A 27,599-nucleotide genomic window follows, 5' to 3' on the forward strand; every position below is an offset into this window, starting at 1 on the left:
GGCGCACCGCTTCCAGGGTCTCGTTACCTCATGGTGTCGTGTGTGACTTGGCGAACCTGCCCCTTTTTATCCCCCTGCTGGGGTATCGCCTGTCCATCACACTTCAAACAGTTCAGGGTTCAAAAGGAGCCGGTCTTGACAATACTCAGACTGGTGTCTCCTTCCGTTAAACTCTCTCGTCTCTTCATTAACATTTCCAAATGCTGCTCCATTGTCTTACTTATCTCTCTCTCCTGAAGACAGGTAGCAGATCAACTGTTGATCCCACTGGTGCTAGCACAGGACAGTTAACATCTTAGTCTATGTGTACTTTTGTAACCCTCTTTCGTCACAGTACTTACTGCGAATGACTGCAAGTAAATGAATCTCAGTGTAGTATATGGTGACATATACTGTATGTACTTTGATAATAAATTTACTTCGAACTTTGCCTAAGTAAATTTACAAGGAACTTGCCAGTGGGGGAAAATTTCAATTATCACAAAAATTACACGCGACTCTTTTGTCTGAAACACAGGAGACTAAGAGGAGATTTAACTGATATGTACAAATCTAAGAGCCGTAGAGAAAGGAAAAATTTACATTCTGTAGCGGGGAGGTCATTACCTAAGGTGCATATAGATTTATGATAATTGGTAGAAGAATTATCAGGAGGGAAGAATAAAAATTGTGATAGTTTGAAAGGGCAGTAGAGCCAAAAATCCTATCACATTTAAAAAATGGTTGGGTGAACATATGATATGTTGTAACCCACTGGTCTCCAAAGGGTGAAGTAGGATTAGTCTAAATAGCTTTTTTCTTGGCTTCTTTAAGCCAAATTACCTAGACCTGTGCTTAAGGTTTCCAGCATTCTATGAACATAAATAAAGAAAACAATTTAAAGATCAACATCAAAGAAGGAATGAGATTTTTCTAAGATGTATTGGCTTCAGCATTCACTATTATTGCAATAAATTCAGCAAAACAACTCTCTCCTTAATTTTTTAAAATAATTTTAAAACTAAAATCTCCACGCCAGAGAGTGAGCCTATGGATTAGGAGAGATTTGGAAACCAGTAAAGGATGACAGAAGTGTAAGTAAAGAGAGATCAAATTTGAGAGGCAACCGAAATTACAGTGAAATAAGGAGATACCTGGCATCCATCTATAAAGTACAAAAAAATTATAATGGACACTATGGGAACGTAAGGATATAAAGAGACACAAGAACTTCAAATAATTAGTAATAATTAGGAAGATTACCAGAGGGTTAAGCGAACTAAAAGCAGAAAGATGCAATGGTTTCAACCTCGGAGTCCAGAGAGAGAGGCTGAAGGTGCATTCCAAGTTCTGATTTTGGAAACCGCCCCATTCGATTAGTTATGTATCATGCACAACCTTGAGGGATAACATAAAGCTCTATCTATTGGTTAACCTGACGTCCGATGTTGAAAAATTGTTAGATGTTAGGGTAGTGTCAGGAAATGTAGAGGAGACTTCACTCAAACACAGGAAGAGATACAGCATAGTGGTGAATGATAAGTTTAATAACAAACTGCAAAATAACAAGCCATGAGAGGCCACAAAACAAATGAGAACAGATACTAAACGCCACAGGCAACAAGGTAACTGAATGCTAGGAGCAAATGGTTGAGGATGGCCGGTTTAATGTATGAACAAGGACAGTGAATGACAGCTGGGTTTAAATAGGCTGCAGGTGATGATTTGGAAATGAGTGGGAGGGGACACATGTTAGCTGGGTGGAGACTGGGAGGTGCCTGCCTGTGCAGGCCAGACAAGATAGTCCAACAAGGAATTCAGAAAACCATAACATGATGAGTTGGAATTGACCTGATTTTATGAAGGGGCAATTATAAGACCATGAGAGCACAGACATAGGAGCAGAATTAGGCCATTTGGCCCATCAGGTCTACTATATTATTGCTGATCCATTTCCTTCTTAGACCCAATCACTGACCTTCTCCTTGTATCCATTCATGCCGTGACAAATCAAAAAGTGATCAACATATGCCTTAACTATACCCAACAACTTGTTCCCCATAGCCACATGTGGCAATAAGTTCCACAGATTCACCACTTCTAGCTAAAGAAATTCCTTCTCATCCTTGTTCTAAGTGGACATCTTCTATTCTGAGTCTGTGTCCTCTGGTCTTAGACCCTCCACCATAGAAAACATCCTCTCCACATCTGCTCTGTCAAGGCCTTTCAACATTCCATAGGTTTCAATGAGATCCTCCCCTCATTCTTCTGAATTCCAGTGAGTACATGCCCAGAGCCATCAACCACTCCTCATATACTCCTCCTTTTAATCCAAAATAATTTTCATGAACTTCCTTTGAACCTTCTCCAATGTCAGCACATCCATTCTTAGATAAAGGGCCCAAAACTGCTCACAATACTCCAAGTGAGGCCTCATCATTGCTTTATAAAGCCTCAACATTACATCTTTTCTTTTATATTCTAGTCCTCTCAAAATGAACGCTAACACCTCATTTGCCTTCCTCATCACCGGCCCAACCTGCAAATTAACCTTTAGGGAATCCTGTACAAGGACTCCCAAGTCCCTTTGCACCTCATATTTTTGAATTTTCTCTCCATTTAGAAAAGACTACACACTTTTATTTCTTCTACCAAAGTGCATGACCATAAACTTTCCTACACTATATTCCATCAGCCACTTCTTCGCCCGTTCTCCCAATTTGCCTAAGTCCTTCTGCAGACTCTGTGCTTCCTCAACACCACCTAGCTCTCTTTGTATCTCCCACAAATCTGGCCACAAAGCCGTCAATTTCATCATCCAAATCATTGACATACACATGAAAAGAAGTTGTCCCAGTACCGACCCTTGTGGAACACCACTAGTCACCGGCAGCCAATCATGAAAAGACCCCTTTACCTTTATTGCCACATTTAGGCCTCCTGCCAGCTGGCAATCTTCGATCCATGCATGTGTGGCACCTTGTCAAAGGCCTTCTGAAAATCTAAGGAAATAATATTCACTGACTCTCCTTTGTCTATCCTGCTTGTGATTTCTTCAAAGAATTCCAACAGAGTTGTCAGGCAAGATTTCACCTTAAGGAAACCAAACTGACTTCGACCTATTTTATCATGTGACTCCAAGTACCCTGAAACCTCATCCTTAATAATGGACTCCAATGTCTTCCCAACCACTGAAGTCAGGCTAACTGGCTTATTTCCTGTCTTTTGCCTCCCTCCATTCTTAAAGAGTGGAATGACATTTGCAATTTTCCGGTCCTCTGGAACTATTCCAGAATCTAGTGATTCTTGAAAGATCACTACTAATGCCCCTACGATCTCCTTAGCTACCTCTTTCAGAACCCTGGGTGTAGTCCATCTGGTCCAGGTGACTTATTTACCTTCAGACCTTTCAGCTTCCGAAGAACCTTCTCCTTAGTAATAGCAACTACACTCACTACTGACCCCTGAAACTCTCAAATTTCTAGCATACTGCTGGTGTCTTCCACAGTGAAGACTAATGCAAAATACTTATTGAGTTCTTTGTTTCCCATTGCTCCCTCTCCAGAGTCATTTCCCAGTGGTCTGATATCCACTCTTGCCCTTTTTACTCTTTAAATACCTTTAAAAAACTTTAGGCATCCTCTTTTATACATATTATTAACTAGCTTACCTTCATATTTCCTCTTTTCTCCCCTTTTTGCATTTTAGTTGCTTTCTGTTGGTTGCTAAAACTTCTCAATCCACTAGTTTCCCACTATTTTTTGCAGTACTATATACCCTGGCTTTTGCTTTTATGCAGTCTTTAACTTCGCTTGTCAGCCACGGTTGCCTCATCCTCCTCATAGAATACTTTTTTGGAATGTATATATCCTGCACCTTCTGAATTGCTCCCAGGAACTACAGCCATTGCTGTTCTGCCATCTTCCCTGCTAGTGTCCCCTTCTAATCAACTTTGGCCAGCTCCTCTCTCATGCCTCTGTAATTCCCTTTACTCTAGAGTCTACTACCCCAACCACCGGGCCGCAAAGCATGTGCTACCGGGCTGCGAGGAAACAATATGATTTGGCGATGTGAAACGATACGAGTCAGCTGCACCTTTCCTCATTCTCTGTCACGCACTGTTGAACTTGAACGCACGCGAGGTCATCAGTCGGTCATTAACCTACAACTACTCGATAAGTAAAAAACAAATGCCGCCTGAGAGTTTCTTTGGAAGAGATGGTAGGGGACATAAAAGGCCTAACGATGATAATAACGCAGAGACAGCTGAGGCCGAGCCTGCAAAAAAAAAGAAAGCTTCCTTCAACAGAAAATACAACAAATCGTACATAAAATATGGCTTTATTGCGACCGGTGACTCGCACGCTCCAAGCCCGCTGTGTGCGATATGTGGAGACAAGCTGTCTAAAGAGGCAATGAAGCCCTCAAAACTGCTTCGGCACCTTGAGTCCGAGCACCCTGCACTTAAAGACAAACCCGTTGAGTTTTTTGAGCGGAAAAAACGTGAGCAAGCGGGACAGAAGCAAGTGCGACAGAAGCAAGTGCTGAGAGCCACCACCTCCACAAATGCTGCTGCTCTGAAAGCATCGTACTTAGTGGCTAGCCGTATTGCTAAGGCTAAGAAGCCTTCCACTGTTGGTGAAGAATTAATTCTGCCTGCTGCCAAGGACATGTGCCGTGAACTGTTGGGAGAAGCTGCAGCTAACAAGATGGCACAGGTTTCTCTTTCAGCTACCACAGTTTCAAGGAGAATCGATGGCATAGCGGAGGACATCGAAGCACAGCTGTTGGAACGGCTTAACAAGACACCATGGTATGCTATCCAGGTCGATGAGTCTACCAATGTCGACAACAAGGCAATACTGCTAGTTTATGTGCGATATATATTTCAAGACGATCTGCACGAGGATACGTTGTGTGCACTGCCGCTGCCAACTAACACAACCGGGGCAGAACTATTCAAGTCTACATGTCAGGCAAACTGGACTGGTCATTCTGTGTTGGAATATGCACAGACAGGGCTGCAGCTATGACTGGACGACTGTCTGGTTTCATTACCCGAGTCGAAGGGGTTGCTCCTGAATGCCAGTCTACATACTGTGTCATACACAGGGAAATGCTGGCTAGCCGAAAAATGTCACCTGATCTTAACAGCATATTGAGTGACGCTGTTGAAGTTATCAATCACATCAAAGCACAAGCCTTTAACTCACGTCTGTTTGAGCAGCTTTGCGAGGAAATGGATGCAGAGCACAAACGCCTTCTCTTACACACTGAAGTCAGGTGGCTATCAAGGGGAGAGCCCTGGCCAGGGTTTTTGAGTTAAGAGAGCAGCTACAGAGATTTCTTTCAGGAAAAAAGTCACCGCTGGCAGCACACATCAGTGACGAGGAGTGGATAGCAAAACTCGCTTATCTGTGTGACATCTTCAACTTTACTTCCATTTCCAATATCATATCTCTGAGAAGCAGGGTTTTCTGCAATGAGTGCAACGAAAACTAAATTGCGGAACAGACTGGACATAAGGAACCCCCTTCGAGTGTCGCTGTCTCCCATCACCCCTCGATGGGACCGTCTTGTTGCAGGGAAACAAGCCCAGGGCTCCCACTGATTCAGCGATATTTGTGTGTTGCAATAATTTTACATGTTCATATGAGGAAAATATGCGCTGTGTTTAATATCCAAATGTTACTTAAAATGTTATGATGCTATTGACTTATAAGTGACTTATAATTGACTTATCACTATATTCATGCGAGGAAAATATACGCTGTGTGTTTAATATTAAATTCGTTAGATAAACCCTTTTAGAAACGAAATTGAGTGTATTAGCCACTTCTAAGTGACTTATAGTTGGCTTATCACCTATATTCCGCTCGTGATTAATACCTCCTCCCCATCCCCGGTCGGCCAGTCCGCAGGAATATTGTCAATATTAAACCGGTCCATGGTGCAGAAAAGGTTGGGAACCCCTGTTCTAGAGTAATACTGACACATCCGATTTTAGCTTCTTCTTCTCAACCTGGAAGGTGAATTCTATCCTATTATGATTACTGCCTCTTAAGGGTTCCTTTAGCTCTCGAATCGAATCTGGGTAATTTCATAAAGTGCAACCTAGAACTACCATTTCCTAGCGGACTAAACCACAAGCTGCTCTAAAAAGCCATCTCGTAGTCATTCTACAAATTCCCTCTCTTTGGATCCAGCATCAACTTTATTTTCCCAATTTACCTGCATATTCAAATCCCCATGACTATTGCAACATTGCTCTTTTTACATTCGTTTTCTATCTCCCATTGTAATTTGTAGCACACATTCTGACCACTGTTCGGAGGCCTGTATATGCTGTAACTCCCATCAGGGTGTTTTTACCCTTACAGTTTCTTAACTCTTCCCATAGGATTCTACATCTGACCCCTATGTCACCTCTCCCTGAGGATTTGATTTCATTTTTTACCAGCAGAGATAACCTACCCTCTCTGCCTATCCTTTTGATACTTTGTTTATCCTTGGACATTAAGCTCCCAGCTATTATCTTTCTGCCACAACTCAGTGATGCCCACAAAGTCTTACCAGCCAATCCCTAATTGCACTAGGTCATCTTTAGTCTGTATACTGAGTGCAATCAAATATAACACCTTCAGTCCTGTATTCATCCTCCTTTTCAATTTTGCTCCCATATTACCAGAAATTAAATTCTTATCCCTTTCTAAACTACACATTGCTAATATTTGTTTACCAACAGCCCCATGCTCTGCCTGATCACTCCAGGTCCCATTCCCTTGCCTATTAGTTTAGACCTTCCCCATTAACTCTAGCAAAGCTGCCAGTAAGGTTATCGGCCCCCCCTCAAGTTCAAGTGTAACCTGTTCTTCTTGTGCAGGCCATACCTTTCCCAGAAGAGATTCCAATGATCCAGAAATCTGAAACCCTGCCCCCTACACCAATTCCTCAACCATGAATTCATCTGCTAAATCTTCCTATTCTTACCCTCACTGATGCATGGCACAGGCAGCAATCCAGAGATTACTAACCTGGAGGTCCTGCTTTTCAGTTTTCTACCGAACTGCCTATATTCTCTTGTCGTGACCTGATCTCTTTTCTTACTTATGTTGTTGGTACCAATATGTACCAGAATCAGAATCAGGTTTAACATCACCAGCACATGTCAGGAATTTGTTGTTTTGCAAAAGCCACATCTTTTGTCTGCTCACCTTCCCCTTTTAGCATACCGTAGACCTCGTCTGAGAATTCCCTGATACCATCGGGGCATCTCTTTCGCATTTACAGAATCTTCTGTCTGCTCCACTAACTGTAGAATTCTCTGTCACTACTGCACCTCGCTTCTGTGGCCTTCACTTCTGAGCACGGAGCCAGACTCTGTGTCAGAGGCCCAGCCACTGCAGCTTTCTCCCAAACAATATCCAAAATGGTATACTTGCTATTGAGGGGAATGGCCACAGGGGTACTCTGCACCTTCTGCCTATTCCCTATCTTTCTGACAGTCACCCATCTAACTGCATCTTGTCTACCTCCTTGTAGCTCCCATCCATCACCTCCTCATTTTCCCTAAAGAGCCAAAGGTTATCCAGCTGCAGCTCCAGTTCCCTTACAAGGTTTGTAAGGACCTACATCTAGATACACTTGTGCAGATGTCATTATCAGGGAGTTTGATGCTATAGATCATGTTGCTAAAACCCTAACCTGACCCCTACCTCCTTTCTCTATCCCTAAAACCATCCCGACGAACCCCTAAAACACTAAAAAAGTTAGAGGAGAGCTGCGACCTCAATGAGATCGCAGCTTGTCGCTATCTTGAGCCATATTTACACATGATCAGACATGTTGCAACATTATACATCTTCACCCAATTTGAAGCTTCGAGTCAATCAGGTAGAAATGAGCTTGTGATTTACATTGTCCCTCCTGTCTTGAAACCATCATCTTGCTTGTTTTCTGCAGTCCTTCTTGGACTAATTGCCAACTTACTGAAGACAGTGAATAAATCCCATCAATGTCTTTATTCAGGCTAACATTTAACCCTTTACACATCCTTGTATATTTACTATTCCCTCTAAAGACACACATAATTCTAAGGGGGATCAGGAGCATAGGCATTGAGAAACTTTCCTCCATCTGGAGGTTCTGAAACAATGACAGTCTGTGTTTAAAGTATTGATCCTCCAGAGCTGAGACTAGGAGAAACTTTTTTACGTACAGTCAACTTCTGAAATTCTCCAACCACTGGTGTGGGATTGCTCATCATTTAATATATTTTAGGTTGAGATTTTTTGTTAATGAGGGAATCAGGGCGAAGGGGTTTTGAGTAGCAATGGGCTTGAGGCACAGTGTTAAAGTGACAGTGAAGTAGGCTTGACTGGGGCACTGTGCAGCATGCTCCTGCTTCCTCTGCTCTAGTGAGAGAATATGATTCAACATGAAATGACAAATACAAGCTATATTTAAACTATTGCTTTGTTTTATATCTTTGATATTAATGGGCTTGTCTTGTAGGACTGTACCAAGTGAACTATTAATAAAATCACCTTACAGAGTTACTAATTTGAATTTTTCACTGTAGATGGTGGGTGTTTGGAATGAGCTGTCAGTGGAAACAGTGGAGGTAAGTACAGTACAATCACATTTAAAAGGCATTTGAACAGGTTTGTGGATAGGAAAGAAGAGAAATGTGGGACAACTCACCCAAGCAACTTGGGTGGCATGGATAAATTAGGACAATTTGCCGTGTTTCCACGTCGTATATCTCTATGATTCCAGTTGTCCTCTTTCCTCTTTTTGATAAACAAGCCGAAGGGATTTACTTACTCCAAACGGAACAAAGTGCAGGACCTGCTGTCCTATGTCTAGACTAATGCAAATTTTGACATGGTTATTACTGTCTTGCCCAGTATCTCTAATAATGAACCAGGGAAGCAAAAGGAACCATTAAATGGAATGATTTGTTTGTTAAATACATTTCAGACTATTGGTTTGATTGATGAGGATAACCAAAGAAAGATCACATAGACTGAACCCCTTCAGGCTTTAAATATGGGAGCAGTTTCAATTCAGCTCAGCAAATGCCCCACAAGGTTGACAGTTCAGTCATAGTGAAAACTCCTCTTCTCATTCCCAGACTTGGTAATTTGTTAATATCTGATCATTTATTAGGTCAGTTTTATTTTACTACAATTTTCACTTTAGTGCAGTACAATACCTCCAGTAGGCAATAAGTGAGACACCAAAACATACAAACTCATGGTCCGAAATATATTTTGAGCATCTTAAAGGAGGAAGTGAAGTACCGAGAGAGGGAGGGGAGGTTCCAGGATGGAATTCCAAAATTTAGGTCCAAAGCAGCTATTAATGATGGAGTGATTCAATTTTGGAGGTACAAGTGACCATAAATGGAGGAGCACAAATAAGTCACTTGCATGTAATATTGTAGAAGATGGGGCAGGGGGCGGGGTGTGGAATTAAAAATAAGGATGATCACTTAAAACTGAGGCATTTTCACACTGGAAGCCAGTAAAAATGATGGACAAAGAATTGGTGTTAATTTATACAGACAATACTTTATACTTTATTGTCGCCAAACAATTGACACTAGAACGTACAATCATCACAGCAACATTTGATTCTGCGCTTTCCACTCCCTGGATTACAAATCGATAGTAAATATTAAAAATTTAAATTATAAATCATAAATAGAAGATAGAAAAATGGAAAGTAAGGTAGTGCAAAAAAACCCAGAGGCAGATTCAGATATTTGGAGGGTACGGCCCAGATCTGGGTCAGGATCCGTTCAGCAGTCTTATCGCTGTTGGAAAGAAGCTTTTCCAAATCTGGCCGTACAAGACTTCAAGCTCCTGAGCCTTCTCCCGGAGGGAAGAGGGACGAAAAGTGTGCTGGCTGAGTGGGCCGTGTCCTTGATTATCCTGGCAGCACTGCTCCGACAGCGTGCGGTGTAAAGTGAGTCCGAGGACGGAAGATTGGTTTGTGTGATGTACATGAGCTTAGTTGAGCAAAAGTTTACATAGGATAGGTGGATGGAAAACTTCCTTAAGAGCACTGGATTAAGCAAATTTAATGATAGTAAAGAGATGAATAAGGATGTCAGCTGAAAGATGGAGTTTACAATTATCCTGAAAATTATCAGGGTCAGACACAATACTTTGGTTAGGACAGTTTGGTTATGCCTTATTTCCTTCTGGCATAATTTACATATTATTTAATTATTTATGGTTTTATATTCCTATATTTATACTCTATTCTTGGTTGGTGCAACTGTAATGAAACCCAGTTTCCCTCGGGATCAATAAAATATGTCTATGTTGTAAGATCATTAGTGAACTAGGAATAGAGTTAATGGCAGGGACCAAGGATAGTTGTGGGGGTGATGGTCATACTGCGAGAATGTTGAAACAAAAGAATGGAATAACTCTCTGGACCTTATCTAGCATTTAACAAGATCATGGCTGATTTGAGATCACATTTTTCCTGATAATGTCTTTGGTTAACATTATCTGTCAACTCTAGATTTAAAATTACATTTCACCTAACATAAATTGCTATTTGGATTGATTCCAACCTTCACTATTTTGTCTGCAAAAGTTTTCTGATTTGATACAAAGACCAGGCTCAAAAATTCTGGCTCCACCTGGTTCTAACCATTGGAATGTTTCTGCCTATTCAATCTATCAGTTACACTTATTGAATTGAAAAATTCCAGCAATTATCTTCTAACTTCCAGGTGATATAAATCCGGAGTATTTAACCTGTTGAGATCTTATGCAGATTCATGTGGGATGCTACTCATCACACTATATATTATATATTATTTATTTTATTTGCTATATATTATGCACATGAACCAATTTTCCAAACAAATAAATAATCGGACATAATTCAATACTAGAAAATTAGTCTCATTAAGCGCAACCTCGCTGTTTCTAAACTTTGCAGGTATTTGGTAACATTACATCTCCTCAAAGTCATGCCTTCTGCAAGACTGTGTCAGTGTGTTGGGCCCAGGATAGATCCGCCGATATGATGATACCCAGAGACTTGAAGCTGCTCACCCTTTCCACTGCTAATCTTTCAATGAGAATCCAATCTAATCTTCAACAATTGAGATATACTTCCTGTTGTGCAGACCGAGGGACCTAGTTTCCTTGCATAGCTTGACGGCATACAATGGCCAATTAACCTTTATGTAAAAAAAATCTTAGTTCTTGATCCTCCGAAATATTCCGCATGGAATTTAAACTGGAGGTGGCGAAAGGTGGGCTTAAGAAGGAGATTTTTGAAGAAGAAAGGCTGCTTAAATTTAATTGGGTTTGGTTGTGTGACTGTGTTAGGAATAAGATTACTCCATGCTTTAATTGTGTGGGGGAAAATGAATTGCTGTACATATCTGACTTGGTAGTTAGTATTTCAAATTGAATTGAGTGCCCTCGTCTGCTCCTAATAGGCTTGGGTTTGATGTGGGATTGGTAGTCTATGTCGAGTTGACCATTTAGCATTTTGTAAAAACAGGTCAGGCGGTGTGCTCCACGTCCATCTTGGAAAGAGTTCCACCTTAATGAATTTAAAAGTTGAGTAACACTCGCTGCTCTCTCACAGGTATTTGTGACAAATCGGGCTGCCTGTCTTTGGCCTCGCTCGATCTAGCCATCAAACTTTACAACTCCTCCCTTGGAAGGTCAGACACCCTGAGCCAATAGGCTGGTCCTGGACTTATTTCATAATTTACATATTACTATTTATGGTTCTATTACTATTATTTATGGTGCAACTGTAACGAAAACCAATTTCCCCCGAGATCAATAAAGTATGACTATGCCTATGACTAGTGCTTTCCTGGCGTATATGGCAAGTAAATTTATCACTGGTTTCCAGCCGAGTACAGGTACTGTATCGATTTTAACTGACGTTTTGATGACAAACTCTGCCATCTTCATCAGGGTTGATGGCTGGGCTTATCTAGTCTGGTGGCATTTATAACCCCTTGCCATCCCTCGATTGGCTAGTCCTCCTCCAAGCAGGTTTCCGCTGCCCCACCTTGTTTACAGTCAAATTCCAGTTCTTACCTAGAGCGAGACTCTGTTAAAATTTTTTTCCTCTCCTTGTATTTCAATGGCTTTCAGTGGTACAAGTCCACGTCAGTGGGTTTATCGGAAACCCACTTACAGACTTGTAACTCAACAATGACAGCCAGCATCATAGAATTTTTTTTTCTACTTTGCTTAACCGTGCGAAAACTATTTCGTGAGTCTCCTCAAGGAAATAAGGCAATTACGCACGACGTTCCTACAGAATGGCTACAAGTTGAAGGAAATCAATCGGGCCCTTAAAAGGGTTGACGGAAAATCCAGGGAACATCTCCACGCGGAAACTCTCACTACCGCCTGTCCACGGTTTCTGGAAGTATCACCAGGATCCTGAAGAAATACCGGATTAATACTATCCACAAACCCGTAAGGAAACTCGAATCAGTTTATGCAGGACAAAGATGACATGGGACTCAGAACGGCTGGCGCTTACTGGATTCTCTGTGAATCTGGAGCCGTGCCTATCACCCAGACGGGACAAGGAGCACAGGAGGTGTATCCGTTTGGGCTACCCAGAGAAATCGGCAGTAGCAGAACACTGCATCATAATGGCTTTAGAATTGACTTCAATGACATTAAACTACTGTGCCGCACCAATGGCATTTGGGACTCTCTGGGTCTGAAATGGTTTTCAAATGGTTAATCAAAGTAGAAAAAAATTCTATGATGGTGGCTGTCGTTGTTGAGGTACAAGTCCGTGAGTGATTTTCAGATAGGCCCACTCACGCAGATTCCTACCACTGAAAGTCATTGAAATAAAACTAGAGGAAAAGAGCTTTAACAAAGACCAAGGTCTCACTCTAAGAACTGGAATTTGATTGCAAACAAGGTGGGACAGCAGAAGCGTGATTGGATGTGGACTAACCAATCAAGAGGGACAGGTAACAGGTGTATAAATACCATCGAACTAGACATGCCCAGGCATCATCTCCGATGAATATGGCAATTTGTCATTGAAATTGATACCTGTATTGAACTGGAAGCCAAAGAGTTTATTAACCATAATGAAATTTACAGAGTAAATGGCAGAAATATGAGGGGATATGATTGGTAACAAGTTGCAAAACTACTGAGAAAGTAAAGCCAGAACTGATATGATTGGGCAAGTGTAAGATCTCATAGACCCAATGGCCTGACTGGCATTCCATCATCAGTTAAGATATTTATCACCTACCTACCTCCACTACACTGCAGCTGTTTAGGGAAGCAATGAAGGTCTTCCATCTCTCACGGTCTTTATGGCTTCTGTCATGTCTATGTGGAGAATCAGGAAGACTGTCACAATCAAATGTAGACGGAGTTTTCACTGCTGTTTCCATAACAATTTTGGTTTACCAGGCAGGGTTGTTAGCCCTGAGCTGAACCAAGATATTTGTCAAGTTATATTTAAAGTAGATTTTGGTAGTTTTACAATGAGTAAACTTTGTGGCCGGTCAAAGTAAAAAAAAAAAATTCAGTCTTAAGTCCAGAAGATACAGGACAGCAATTCCATCCAATACTTATTCTACTTAATCCTTTAGCCTTGTCAATGACTGCACATTAACCAGGAAGCCTGTGAGGAATCTATTTAAGAACTGCATGGTAACTTCACTAGCACCAAGGTGTACACATTTTGAATGAAAATAATTCAAACTTTCAAACTGACACAAGATTTGAACCTGGCAATCTGTATTATAGTCCTGTAGTCCTGCAAGTACTTTAGCTGGAGGAACAAGAATTGGATGTAGTGCCTCTTCTATTGAAACAATATCTTACTTCCTCTCCATATGATCAAGAATTTCACATGGGGCTGGTATAACTCCACACAAGAAATCCATGATTTGTTCATCAGGTTGAAACTTGTCCCCATACATACCCGACCCAGATTGTCCAGTTCTTAAGTCATCAGCCAATGAAGTGGTTGAATGTCAACTAAAACCTGTGGTTCAGTTCAAACAGGCCAGCTGAGCTTTATTAAGTTGTTTCCTTTGAAACAATACTGTTTAAACAGAACATAATCCAATTTATATTCTTCATAAGGGAAACGTAAATGTAACCAACAAAAATCTAAAGTTCTTCACACTAAACCACTGCACAATTTAACTTTTTATAGTTTGAGGAGGAGGAAGATTAAAATGTCAGTCCATAGCTTAGACAAGACAATAACAAAAATAGAAAAAATCTTAAATGCTTAAAAATTTCAGTGATATATTACCCAAATTCAAGTAATACAAGATCATACAATCTTTAACCGAACTGAAAATGTAAATTTTTTTAATACAGATCATCCAGTATGGGAATCTATTTAAATCTTTTCATGCAAGAAAGCAAGCTTCAATTGAACCCAGTCAGGTACTAACCTAAGGTTCAAAACAAATTATGCATTATTGAAACATTAAACAATTGTTACAGTAAATCAAGAGAAAACTCTTCTGTAAACAAACTGGAACATAAATCACATTGAAATTCAGAAAACAAATATAACAAATTATACAAAGCAAACAAGTTTTTAAAAAAGATTTGTAAATAAACTTTGCCCTGTAAATGAATAGCTAATATATATCAATACCAAAAGAAATGCATATTTGAAACAAGTCATTGAAAAATCAATTGTAATAAATCCACTTGTATAAATAGAACAGCTTTGAAATATGAGCGTTGAAATTTTGTCCATTAGCCGAATATAAAAAATCTTTATGATGGTGGCAGCAGCATCTTCTAGGAATCCGTCCGCAACGAAGCTCAAATACTATCCAATTTTTTTAGGATAAAAGGGGCTGGAAAACAATTGACAGAATTTAGTACAACTTGAAGGCTAAAACATAAAACAAGTAGCATGTAGATGCATATCAGTACCGCTAACGTATAGGTTACCAACTTAATGTAGCCGCATAGAATTAGTGTAAAATGAATCAATGGATATGGTGCGGCAGAAGGGTCGGTTTCTGTACTGCACCACTCTGGAACTTAAATATATGTGGGTCTTTAACCTGAAAGTTTACTGTTTCTTTTTTTAGATACATGGCCTGCTGAACGTTCACAGTATTTTGCTTTTATTTCAATATAATATTCCGCAGGACTCACAGACTTCGAGACTGCATAGGACTCCGTTTCTTAACCGGGATGCATGGGAGGAGGGAAGGGAAAAGACCTTGCAACTTTCAAATAATGTAACGCCGTCTCACATTGCAAGGTCGGTCGATAGATAATCGCTCCAGACCTAACTCCCGCGTACATCTTTTCGGTCTGGAACAATCCGCAAACTTACAGCCCAGCTCAGGCCCCCCTGACACCCTCCCCCTATGTGGCCAGCCTGTACAGCGGAGCGGACCGGACCGGACCACGTCCACGTGTGAGCGGTTCAGTGCGGGTAACCAGGCAGGCCGAGCACGGGGACGGCAGGCCTCCCCGTTGTCCTGTTCTAGCTTGGTCACTCACTCGCCCGCAGGATGGCGACGTAAATGAGGAAGTAGCGGAGGGAACGCCATACGTCTGCCCTCATCTTCCTGCGCAACTCCTCCGGATCCATTTTCGGTCCTAAGGCTTCCATCCTGAACATGGCGGCGACCACACAGCTGCAACCGGGACACCTCCGTCTGCCGCACACACGCACAAACACGCCCCCTCAAAACCACATGACCGCTTCCACCTGATCATCAACCATCGGCCCAATCAGAGACCCGCTTATCATCAACCGGGCGGGGCTACGTTCCACCACTGAACCAATCAGCGACCAGCTGCTCATCAATAGGGCGGGGCCACATCCCACACACACCGAACCAATCAGCGACCCGCTGTTCATCAACCAGGCGGGGCCACGTCTACGCAAATACGTGACCACTTTCCACCAGCGATACACTTCTTATTAACTGGGAGGGGCTACGTCCCACCAGCGAACCAATCAGCGTTCCCCACTAATCAACCGGACTACGCCCCTCCCTGCCCCGCCCCATCGTCGTCATGTGACCAGCATTCTCGTTTGAAGCAGCACTCACAGCACGCTGGGTGAACTCAGCAGATCGGGCAGCATCCGTGGGAAAGATCGGTCGACGTTTCGGGCCGGAACCCTTCATCAGGACTGTAGAGGGAAGAGGCAGAGGCCCTATAAAGAAGGTGGGGGGAGGGTGGGAAGGAGAAGGCTGGCAGGTTCCAGGTGAAAAAAACAGTAAGGGGAAAGACAAAGGTTAGATTAGATTAGCCTTAACATTATTGTCATTGTGCCGAGTACAGATACAAAGCCAATGAAAAGCATTTAGCATCTGACCAGAAATGCAAAGAATAGTATTATTTACAAAATAACTGTGAATAAAAAAAGTGCTACAGTGCACAAATATAAAAGTACTGAGATAGTACAATACGGGTGCAATACTGCTAAGCACTGTGATGACAGGTACAGCAGGGTCACAGCCTTGGGGAAGAAGCTCTTCCTGTGCCTGCTGGTTTGGGAGTGAAGGCTCCTGTAGTGCCTACTGGATGGGAGGAGAGTAAAAAGTCCATGGTTAGGGTGAGATGCATCCCTGATAATGCTTTTCGCCCTGCCCAGGCAGCGTTTATGGTAGATGTTCTCAATGGTGGGCAATTGGGTGCTGATAATTCACTGGGCAATTTTCACCACACACTGGAGTGCTTTGCGGTCCGATACGATACAATTGCCATACTACACTGAGATGCAGTTGGGATGGGGGAGGGGAAGCAGGGAGGTGATAGGCAGGAAAGGTGAAGAAGGAATAGGGGAAAGCACAATGGGTAGTAGAAGGAGGCGGAACCATGAGGGAGGTGATAGGCAGCTGGGGGAGGGGGCAGAGTGAAATAGGGATAGGGGAAGGGAGGGGGAGGGAATTACCAGAAGTTGGAGAATTCTATGTTCATAGCAAGGGGCTGGAGACTACCTAGACATTCATTTCTAGAGGAATAGAGTATAGGAGCAGGGATGTGATGTTGAGGCTCTATAAGGCGCTGGTAAGACCTCACTTGGAGTACTGTGGGCGGTTTTGGTCTCCTTATTTAAGAAAGGATGTGCTGACATTGGAGAGGGTACAGAGAAGATTCACTAGAATGATTCCGGGAATGAGAGGGTTAACATATGAGGAATGTTTGTCTGCTCTTGGACTGTATTCCTTGGAGTTTAGGAGAGTGAGGGGGGACCTCATAGAAACATTTTGAATGTTGAAAGGCATGGACAGAGTGGATGTGGCAAAGTTGTTTCCCATGATGGGGGAGTCTAGTGCGAGAGGGCATGACTTAAGGATTGAAGGGCGCCCATTCAGAACAGAGATGCGAAGAAATTTTTTTAGTCAGAGGGTGGTGAATCTATGGAATTTTTTGCCATGGGCAGCAGTGGAGGCCAAGTCATTGGGTGTATTTAAGGCAGAGATTGATGGGTATCTTAGTAGCCAGGGCATCAAGGGTTATGGTGAGAAGGCGGGGGAGTGGGACTAAATGGGAGAATGGATCAGCTTATGATAAAATGGCGGAGCAGACTTGATGGGCCGAATGGCCGACTTCTGCTCCTTTGTCTTATGGTTTTAGACGGTATATGAGGTGTTGCTCCTCCAACCTGAGTTTAGCCTTATCATGGCAGTAGAGGAGGCCATGTATGGACATATCTGAATGGGAATGTGAAGCAGAGTTGAAGTGGGTGGCAACCGGAAGATCCTGTCTGCTGTGGCGGATGTAGCAGAGGTGCTCGACGAAGCAGTCCCCCAATCTGCATCGGGTCTCACGGATGTAGAGGAGGCCGCACCAGGAGCACCGGATGCAATAGATGACCCCAACAGACTCACAAGTGAAGTGTTGCCTCACCTGGAAGGACTTTTTGGGGCCCTGAATGGTGGTAAGAGAGGTGGTGTAGTGACAGGTGTAGCACTTACGCTTACAGGGATAAGTGCCAGGTGGGAGATCTGGGGGGAGGGACGTGTGGATCAAGGAGTCGGGGAGGGAACGATCCCTGCAGAAAGCAGAGAGGGGTGGAGAGGGAAAGATGTGCTCAGTGATGGGATCCTGTTGAAGGTGGCAGAAGTTGCGGAGGATAATGTGCTGGATTCGGAGGATGGCGGGGTGGTAGGTGAGGACAAGGGGAACTCTATCCCTGTTGTGGTGGCGGGAGGATGGGGTGAGAGCCGAAGTGCGGGAAATGGAGGAGATGCGGGTGAGGGCATCATTGATGATGGCAGAAAGGAAACTATGATCCTTAAAGAAAGAGGACATTTGAGGTGTCCTGGAACGGAAAGCCTCATCCTGGGAGCAGATGCGGCGGAGACGGAGGAACTGGGATTAGGGAATGGCATTTTTGCATGTGGTGGGGTGGGAAGAGGTATAGTCGAGATAGTTATGAGAGTCAGTGGGCTTGTAGAAGATGCCAGTGGACAGTCTGTCTCCAGAGATGGAGACCAAGAGATCGAGAAAGGGGAGAGAAGTGTCCGAGATGGACCAAGTGAATTTGAGGGCTGGGTGGAAGTTTGAAATAAAGTTGATGAAGTTGACGGGCTGGGCATGGGTGCAGGAAGCAGCACCAATGTAGCCGTCAATGTAGCAAAGGAAAAGTTCTGGTTTGAAGGCGTCCGGTCAGTGGGTACATTCGTGGAGTTTGCAATGGGGGTGTTTCAGATTGCGTACAGATGAAATATTTTTGTCACAACTGGTTTTCCTGCTCAAAAGTTGATAGTGACCCTATCATTTTCTCTCTACTCAGGATAGGGATATAGAAACATTGAAAACCTATAGCAAAATACGGGCCCTTTGGCCCACAATGCTGTGCTGAACATGTACTTATTTAGAAATTACCTAGGGTTACCCATAGCCCTTTATTTTTCTAAGCTCCATGTACCTATCCAGGAGTCTCTTAAAAGACCCTATCGTTTCCGTCTCCACCACTGCGGCCAGCAGCCCATTCCACGCACTCACCACTTTTGGAGCAGGTGTGACCTGTATGAAAAGGACGGGTTGCACTTGAATCCCAGGGGGACCAACATCCTGGCGGGGAGGTTTGCTAAGGCTATTGGTGAGAGTTTAACTTAGAATTGCTGGTTGGTGGGAACCAAACTGAAGTGACAGAGGAAGAGGAGGTTGGCTCACAAATAAGAGAAAGCTTGGAGACAGTTCAAGAGAGGATAGGCAGGTGATAGAGAAGGGATGCACTCAGACCGATGGTTTGAGCTGTCTATTTTAATGCGAGGAGTATTATGAACAAAGTGTGAATCAGCACTTGGAGCTGTGTTGTTGTGGCCATTACAGAGACTTGGATGGCTCAGGGGCAGGAATGATTACTTCGACTGCCAGGCTTTAGATGTTTCAGAAAGGACAGAGAGGGAGGCAAAAGAGGTGGGGGCGTGGCACTGTTGATCAGAGATAGTGTCACAGCTGCAGCAAAGGAGACAGATTCTGGAAAGGAGTAATAGTAACTGGGTTGTTGTGGTGGGAGATTTTATTTCCCAAAGGGTGATTGGCATCTCCCTTGAGTGAGGGGTTTAGATGGGGTGGAGTTTGTTAGGTGTGTTCAGGAAGGTTTCTTGACACAACATGTAGATAAGCCTACAAGGGAGGTTGTACTTGATCTGGTATTGGGAAATGAAGCTGGTCAGGTGTCAGGTCTCTCTGTGGGAGAGCATTTTGGAGATAGTGATCACAATTCTATCTTCTTTACCATAGCATTGGAGAGGGATAGGAACAGACAAGTTAGGGAAACATTTAATTGGAGTAAGGGTAAATATGAGGGTATCAGGCAGGAACTAGGAAGCATAAATTAGAAACAGATGTTCTCAGGGAAACGTACATAAGAAACACGGCAAATATTCAGGGGATATTTGCGTGGGGTTCCAGTGAGACAGGGAAAGGATGGTAGGATACAGGAACCATGGTGTACAAAGGCTGTTATAAATCTAGTCAAGAAGAAAAGAACAGCTTACGAAAAGTTCAAAAAAACTAGATAATGATAGAGATCTAGAAGATTATAAGGCTAGTAGGAAGGGGTTTAAGAATGAAATTAGGAGAGCCAGAACAGGCCATGAGAAGGTCTTGGTGGACAGGATTAAGGAAAACCCCAAGGTATTCTACAAGTATGTGAAGAGCAAGAGGATAAGACGTGAGAGAATAGGACCTATCAAGTGTGACAGTGGAAAAGTGTGTACGGAACCGGAGGAGATAGCAGAGGTACTTAATGAATACTTTGCTTCAGTATTCACTATGGAAAAGGATCTTGGCAATTGTAGGGATGACTTGCAGAAGACTGAAAAGCTTGAGCATGTAGATATTAAGGAAGAGGATGTGCTGGAGGTTTTGGAAAGCATCAAGTTGGATAAGTCACCAGGACTGGATGGGATGTACCCCAGGCTACTGTGAGAAGTGAGGGAGGAGATTGCTGAGCCTCTGGTGATGTTCTTTGCATCGTCAATGGGGATGGGAGAGGTTCCGGAGGATTGGAGGGTTGCGGATGTTGTTCCCTTATTCAAGAAAGGGAGTAGAGATAGCCCAGGAAATTATAGACCAGTGAGTCTTACTTCAGTAGTTGTTAAGTTGATGGAGAAGATTCTGAGATGCAAGATTTATGAACGTTTGGAGAGGCATAATATGATTAGGAATAGTCAGCATGGCTTTGTCAAAGGCCGGTTGTGCTGTACGAGCCTGAATGAAATAAACACATTGATGAAGGTAGATGTAGTGTATATAGATTTCAGCAAGGCATTTGACAAGATACCCCCATGCAAGGCTTATTGAGAAAGTAAGGAGGCATGGGATCCGAGGGGACATTGCTTTGTGGATCCAGAATTGGCTTCCCCACAGAAGGCAAAGAGTGGTTTAGACGGGTCATATTCTGCATGGAGGCCGGTGACCGGTGGTGTGCCTCAGGGATCTGTTCTGGGATCCCTTCTCTTTGTGATTTTTATAAATGACCTGGATGAGGAAGTGGAGGGATGGGTTAGTAAATTTGCTGAAGACACTAAGATTGGGGCTGTTGTGGATAGTGTGGAGGGCTGTCAGAGGTTACAGCGGGACATTGATAGGATGCAAAACTGGGCTGAGATGTGGCAGATAGAGTTCAACCCAGGTAAGTGTGAAGTGGTTTATTTTCGTAGGCCAAATATGATGGCAGAATATAGCATTAATGATAAGACTCTTGGCAGTGTGGAGGATCAGAGGGGTCTTGGGTTTCAAGTCCATAGGACGCTCAAAGCAGCTATGCAGGTTGACTCTGTGGTTAAGAAGGCATATGGTGCATTGGCCTTCATCAACCGTGGGATTGAGTTTAAGAACCGAGAGGTAATATTGCAGTTATATAGGACCCTGGTCAGACCCCACTTGGAGTACTGTGCTCAGTTCTGGTCGCCTTACTACAGGAAAGATGTGCAAGCCATAGAAAGGATGCAAAGGAGATTTACAAAGATGTTGCCTGGATTGGGGAGCATGCCTTATGAAGGCAGGTTGAGTGAACTCAGCCTTTTCTCCTTGGAGTGATGGAGGATGAGAGGTGACCTGATAGAGGTGTATAAGATGATAAGAGGCATTGATCGTGTGGATAGTCAGAGGCTTTTTCCCAGGGCTGAAATGGCTGCCACAAGAGGGCGCAGGTTTAAGGTGCTTGGTAGTAGGTACATAGGAGATGGCAGGGGTAAGTTTTATACACAGAGAGTGGTGAGTGCGTGGAATGGGCTGCCGGTGGTGGTGGTGGAGGCGGATACGATAGGGTCTTTTAACAGACTCCTGGATAGGTACATGGAGCTGAGAAAAATAGAGGGCTACGGGTAACCCTAGGTAATTTCTCAGGTTAGGACATGTTCGGCACAGCTTTGTGGGCCGAAGGGTTTCTATGTGTCTATGAGGAGTAAAAATCTTTACGTTGCAATGTGCAATCATAGTAATTTAATTTATAATAAATAGAACAGTCAATTCACAATGTATTCTCCTCTGTACTGTGGAATGTCAAAGAAGAATGGGTAGAACATCTTAACTGAGATCACATTTAGAAACGGTAGTTGTTTGTGTGCCTTCTCATGCTTGCATCACTACTCATGAGATGATTTCTGATTCTCAGTGTCACTTTCTAGCTCTAGTTCCATGTCTCAGTAGTCTGAATATTGAAAGCCTGTCGATCTCTGAATGCATCACGGTAGCCTAGCGGTTAGAGCCCAGGGCAACACACAAAATGCTGGAGGAACTCAGCAGATCAGGCAACATCATGATCATCATGAAGGGTTTCGGACTGAAATATCAACTGTACTTTTTCCATGGATGCTGAGTTCCTCCAGCATTTTGTGTGTGTTGCTTGGATTTCCAGCATCTGCAGATTTTCTCTTGTTTGTTACATGTCAGGGCGATCTTTGGAAGTGCGTTCAGCTCTACTCCTCATCAATGATGGAAGACCTTTCTCCCCATTCCAAAGTGTGGAATGCGTCATTGTAAGGGGGCCTAAAGGGATGTTAGTGTGCATCATGGCGGAGGAAAACAAACGAGGTGGAATGTAGGTCAACAGGAAGACAAGAGTGTTGTACGCCAGGATGGGAGTAGGAACAGGTGCAAAGGAATTGAATTTACTGAGAAGGGGGGAATGCTGTTGAGACGCCGACAAGGCAGACGTGGCATCAGGAATAAAATCACCTGGCACTCGTACCGGCTGCCCGTGTACCAACTCAGCCGCAGATGGCTCCAGGTCCTCTTTTGGAGCTGTTCTGAACCCCAGCCTAACGCTGAGATTCTGGGCCATCGCAGCCCAGATGTCTGATATGAACTGGGGACCGAGGTCAGAGGAAATATCAGATGCCAGACTGAGCAATTACGTACAGATGAATGACCAAGCCACGTATGCAGCTATCGTTGATGCAAAAGGGATGAACTCTGGCCACCTGGAGGTACGGTCCACCATGGCAGGGAGGTTTGTGATACTGCAGGAAGGGGAAAGAGGACCGACATTATCCACATTGACATGGTCAAACTGTCACTCAGGGACCTCAAAAGGTGCCAATGACACCTAGACGTGACAGTTAATTTTTGCCCACTGGCTGTCCACACAGGCTGCAGTGCTAGCACACCGTCCTTTCTGAGGCCGTGCCACACAAACTTTAGTGCAACCAGTTCCTGTGAGGCCTTCTGGCCTGCATGCGAGAGGCCATGTATGTAGTCAAAAGCAGTCCGTCTCCAGTTTGCTGGCACAATGGGGGAGGGTGACCAGTTGAGACATCTCACAGGAGGGAAGCCCCAGCTTCCAGAACTTAATGTCAGCCAACAACATGACTGCTGTTCGGTAAACCTGGACCTCTGGGTCAGTAGCTTGGTTGCCTGCCATTCCTGCATAGTCAACCCCTGTGTGTATGGCCTCATCGGCTGGCCTTGAGAGGCAATCTGCCACGGGATTATTTTTCCCCTTGATATGTTGTATATCAGTTGTGAACTCTGATATGAGGGCCAGTTGACGTTGGTACTGTGCAGACCAAGGATCTGATATTTTGGCCATCGTGTGCATGAGGGGTTTGTGGTTAGCGAATGCTGTGAAATGGCAACCCTCTAGAAGAAGATGAAAATGGCATCCAGCCAGATAGAGACCCAGAAACTTACGGTCAAACGTGCTGTACTTTGTTTCGGGGGACGGAGCTGGCAGCTGAAGAAGGTGAGCAGCTGCCACAGGCCTCTGACCAACTGTTCGTGCACAGCACCCACAGCACAGTCTGAAGCTTCAGTACTGATGGCCATGGGTGTGTTCGTGCACAGCACCCAGAGCATACTCTGAAGCTTCAGTAGTGATGACCGTGGGTGTGTTGGGGAGTGGGTGCACCCATACCCATCAGTACTGATGGCCGTGGGTGTGTTGGGGAGTGGGTGCACCCGTACCCATCAGTACTGATGGCCGTGGGTGTGTTGGGGAGTGGGTGCACCCGTACCCATCAGTACTGATGGCCGTGGGTGCGTTGGGGAGTGGGTGCACCCATACCCATCAGTACTGATGGCCGTGGGTGCGTTGGGGAGTGGGTGCACCCGTACCCATCAGTACTGATGGCCGTGGGTGTGTTGGGGAGTGGGTGCACCCATACCCATCAGTACTGATGGCCGTGGGTGTGTTGGGGAGTGGGTGCACCCATACCCATCAGTACTGATGGCCGTGGGTGTGTTGGGGAGTGGGTGCACCCATACCCATCAGTACTGATGGCCGTGGGTGTGTTGGGGAGTGGGTGCACCCATCAGTACTGATGGCCGTGGGTGTGTTGGGGAGTGGGTGCACCCATACCCATCAGTACTGATGGCCGTGGGTGTGTTGGGGAGTGGGTGCACCAGTAGGATCGCATCGAAAAGAACTTGTTCGGTATCATCAAATGCCCTGGTCATGTCCGCTGACCAGTCAAGCTCGTGATTAGAGGTATTGCCTTTAAACGCAGTATGCAGGGGCAGCACAAGTTCAGCAGCTTGCAGAATGAAACAGTGATAGAAATTCACCATGCTTACACACTCATTTAGTTTTTTAGTAGTGTGGGTGGTGGGAAATCAATAGTCGTGACTACTTTTAATGGGAGGGGTTTCACACCTTTTGTGGAGATTTGATGGCCGAGAAAGTCAATGGTTGACAACCCAGACAGGCATTTAGCAGGGTTAATAATCAACCCGTGTTGCCTTAAGCAGTTGAAAAATGTGCAGGGTTGGAATACATATTCAGATTTGGATGCACTGGCAGCAAGGTAAACAAGTGAAAACCTGAGTCTTTTAATACACAGTCATCAGCTGTTTGAAAATCTGTGCTGCATTTTTCAGTCCAAATGGCATGTGCAGAAACTCAAAAAGGCCAAATGGGGCTATCACGTCTGCTTTGGGAATGTCCTCCGAGCACACAAGCTCCTGACTGTAGCTCCTAACTAAACTGACTTTGGAAAAAATTAACTTCATGGCTAAACGTGCTGAAAAGTCGTGGATGTGTGGGACCGGGTAACGACTGGGGATGGAGACCTTGTTGAAGCATCAGTAATTGCCACAAGGAGGGAAAGGACCATCAGGCTTAGGGATCATATGGAGGGGGAAGCCCAGGGGCTATTCGACAGGTGTACAATGCCAAATCTTTCCATGTTGGCAAACTCAGCCTTCGCAGTTGCCAGTTTTTCTGGGTCCAGTCTATACGCGGGTATAGACTGGCAGGCCAGTTGTGAAAATGTGGTGCTCAACCCCATGTCTTGTGACTGTAGTGGAGAGTGTGGGCTTGGTGAGGTCAGGGAATTCACCCAGCAGTCATGTAAACTCACATGGGGTAATGACTGTGCTTGACAGAGTCATTGTGGGGAACTTACTGGGGGAGCAGGTTAACGACCCAAATGTTCTTGACATCCACAAGCTGTCAATTCTTAAGATTGACTAACAGTCCTTGGGCACACAGAGAATCTGCACTGAACAGAGCTTTAGCCAGTTTATCCAGAACGAAGTTCCATGTGTAACGTCACCCACTGAAACAGAGTGACACCCGTCAGGTCCCATAGGGCTGGATCCTGTGGCCGTTGGCGGCCTCCAGTAAGGTTTCATCACTCTCTGTCTGCTCATCAATAGGCAATGCTGGCTGAACACTCACTTGAGCCCCCGTGTCACATGAGAAGCGTCGCCCTGTAAGTGTGTCTGTAATGAACAATAGAGCCCTGGCAGGTGGAACCCACAGTGTTCACAGACCTCTGATGTCCTGATGCAGTGGCACTGTCGAAGCTGCAAGGCGGTCGGCACTTCCTAGTGTTCGTACCGAAATGAGCACGGTAAAAACACAGGTCTGGTGTCTGTTTCACAGCCACAGGCTTCGTTATGTTGAGGGCCTTACTGACCGGGCTTATTAAGGCAGAGAAAAGAGGAGAAATTATGTACCTCTGCCTGGCCCAGTGTAGTCTTTCAGCCATTTTAGCGAGCTTCCTATAGTTCTTCACGGGTGCATTGGTGAGGGCTATGCAAACTTGATCAAGCATTTGCTACATGAAGAATTCTTTAAAAATAAAACTAGGATGGTGATTACCTAGGAGAGACGGCAGGTAGTCCATTAGCTCCAATGTCTTAACATTGCCGAGGCCAGGCAACTGTTTGCTGCACTCTGACTCCGATAGTTCAAAAGTCTGTAAAAGGCAAGTTTTCAGCAGTCGGTATTTATTGTGTTCAGGTGGGTGTTCAAGCAGACTCATAACTCCCACAGCTGTGGAGTTACTGAGTGAAGCTACCACACAGAAGTATGTGGTGGTGTCAGCGGAGATTCCTCGAAGCGTGAATTGGGTCTCAGCTTGTACGAACCAAGGAATGGCATTTTGCTGCTAGAACTCTGGTAGTTTCAAAGCAACTGCATTGACCGACATACTTAATAACTCTGGAATTGTCCTAGAGCATCAGGGTCACCAACGTAGGTTTTCACAAATAAAACCAAGTGAGGCATTTCATGTTTAAGAAAAACCGTAACACGTTTTATTGAACTGCAAAACTTGAACACAAAAGCACCCTAAAGAAACTCTTCATGTAATTATGTCATCATATCAGACTGGCCTCTTAAAGTGAAACCTCAACTCAATGTCGGTGGTTGTGAATTATGTACATTTCCACCAATCACATCACCCTACAGGGGTGTTCCAGAGTTCAGAGTTCAATTCCAGTGTAAGGAGACTCTGTACATCCTCCCTGTGGAATTTTTCTCAGGTTCTTCCCATTTCCTCCCCACAGTCCAAAGGTAATTGGTCATAGTAAATTGTCCTGTGATTAGGTTAGGGTTAATTAGGGGTTTGTCAGGCGTTGCAGCAAAGGGCCTATTCTGTGCTGTTTCTCTAAATAAATAAGTATACCTAAAACTTGGCTCTGCAGCCATCTAGAGTAAAGAATTGCAAAGACATAAAACCGTTTGGGTGAAGAGATTTCTTCTCTCTGTGATCCCTCTGACTCTGTAACCCCAGTTCCTAGTTCCCACAGACTGAAACATCTTTCCATTGTCAATGTCCATTCAGAAATCGATGACAGGTGGGAAGAGGTTGTTCCTGAATGATTGAGTATGTACCTTCAGGCTCCTGTACCTCCTGGATACTACAGAGGCTAGTGCGCATGATGGAGCTGATTAATTTTACCACTCTCTGCAACTTGCTTTGATCCTGTGCAGTAGCCCCACCCCCATACCGGACAGTGATGCAGCCAGTTAGAATGCTCTCCACAGTACATCTGTAGACATTTCCCATTTCACATGAGCACCTCTTATTTTTCTAAACTTTAGAGGGTATGTGGGCCCAACCTGTTTAAGCACTCCAAATTAAAATGAACCATTTAGCTGACTTTTTGTTTTGTTCTTACCCCAATGCTCAAACCATGCCTGAAAATTATAGTGGGAATTTTTAAAATAAGTTCTTGCGTGGCATCTTATGTTAGAGGAATGAATTGGTTTGATCTTATCTATTACATTGTTTATAATATCATACAGATTTCTCCTTCCTAAATCCATGTTAACACTGCCCAGTTTTATCATTTACCACATGCACTTTCACGACTTGCACAGTAATGGATTCCTGCATTTTCCTACTACAGAAATCTGGGGAGTCAGTCTGTAATTCTTTACTTTCT

The 27,599-nt window shown here is 44.1% G+C and overlaps 1 protein-coding gene across 1 annotated transcript; it reads right to left on the reverse strand.

Moving 5' to 3' along the window:
• Nucleotides 1–14,016: 14,016 nt before the first annotated feature.
• On the reverse strand, nt 14,017–15,698 carry tomm5 (translocase of outer mitochondrial membrane 5 homolog (yeast)). The gene is made up of 2 exons (XM_072281117.1): nt 15,510–15,698; nt 14,017–14,848 (listed from the first exon to the last, which is right to left on the reverse strand). The coding sequence occupies exons 1-2, from the start codon at nt 15,628–15,630 to the stop codon at nt 14,814–14,816; spliced, it is 156 nt and encodes a 51-aa protein (XP_072137218.1). The 5' UTR covers nt 15,631–15,698; the 3' UTR covers nt 14,017–14,813.
• Nucleotides 15,699–27,599: the final 11,901 nt, after the last annotated feature.

This window comes from Mobula birostris, chromosome 17 (assembly GCF_030028105.1).
Source record: "Mobula birostris isolate sMobBir1 chromosome 17, sMobBir1.hap1, whole genome shotgun sequence".
Taxonomy (NCBI): domain Eukaryota; kingdom Metazoa; phylum Chordata; class Chondrichthyes; order Myliobatiformes; family Myliobatidae; genus Mobula; species Mobula birostris.

What these genes read in the sequence shown, in the direction of transcription:
- tomm5 (XM_072281117.1), bottom strand. Translation starts at nt 15,630, where the DNA reads ATGTTCAGGATGGAAGCCTTAGGACCGAAAATGGATCCGGAGGAGTTG. An exon ending in CGTCGCCATCCTGCGGGCGA is followed by an intron (nt 14,849 to 15,509) that starts GTGAGTGACCAA and finishes ATTGTTTTCCAG; the next exon opens with CCCCTTTTATCCTAAAAAAA.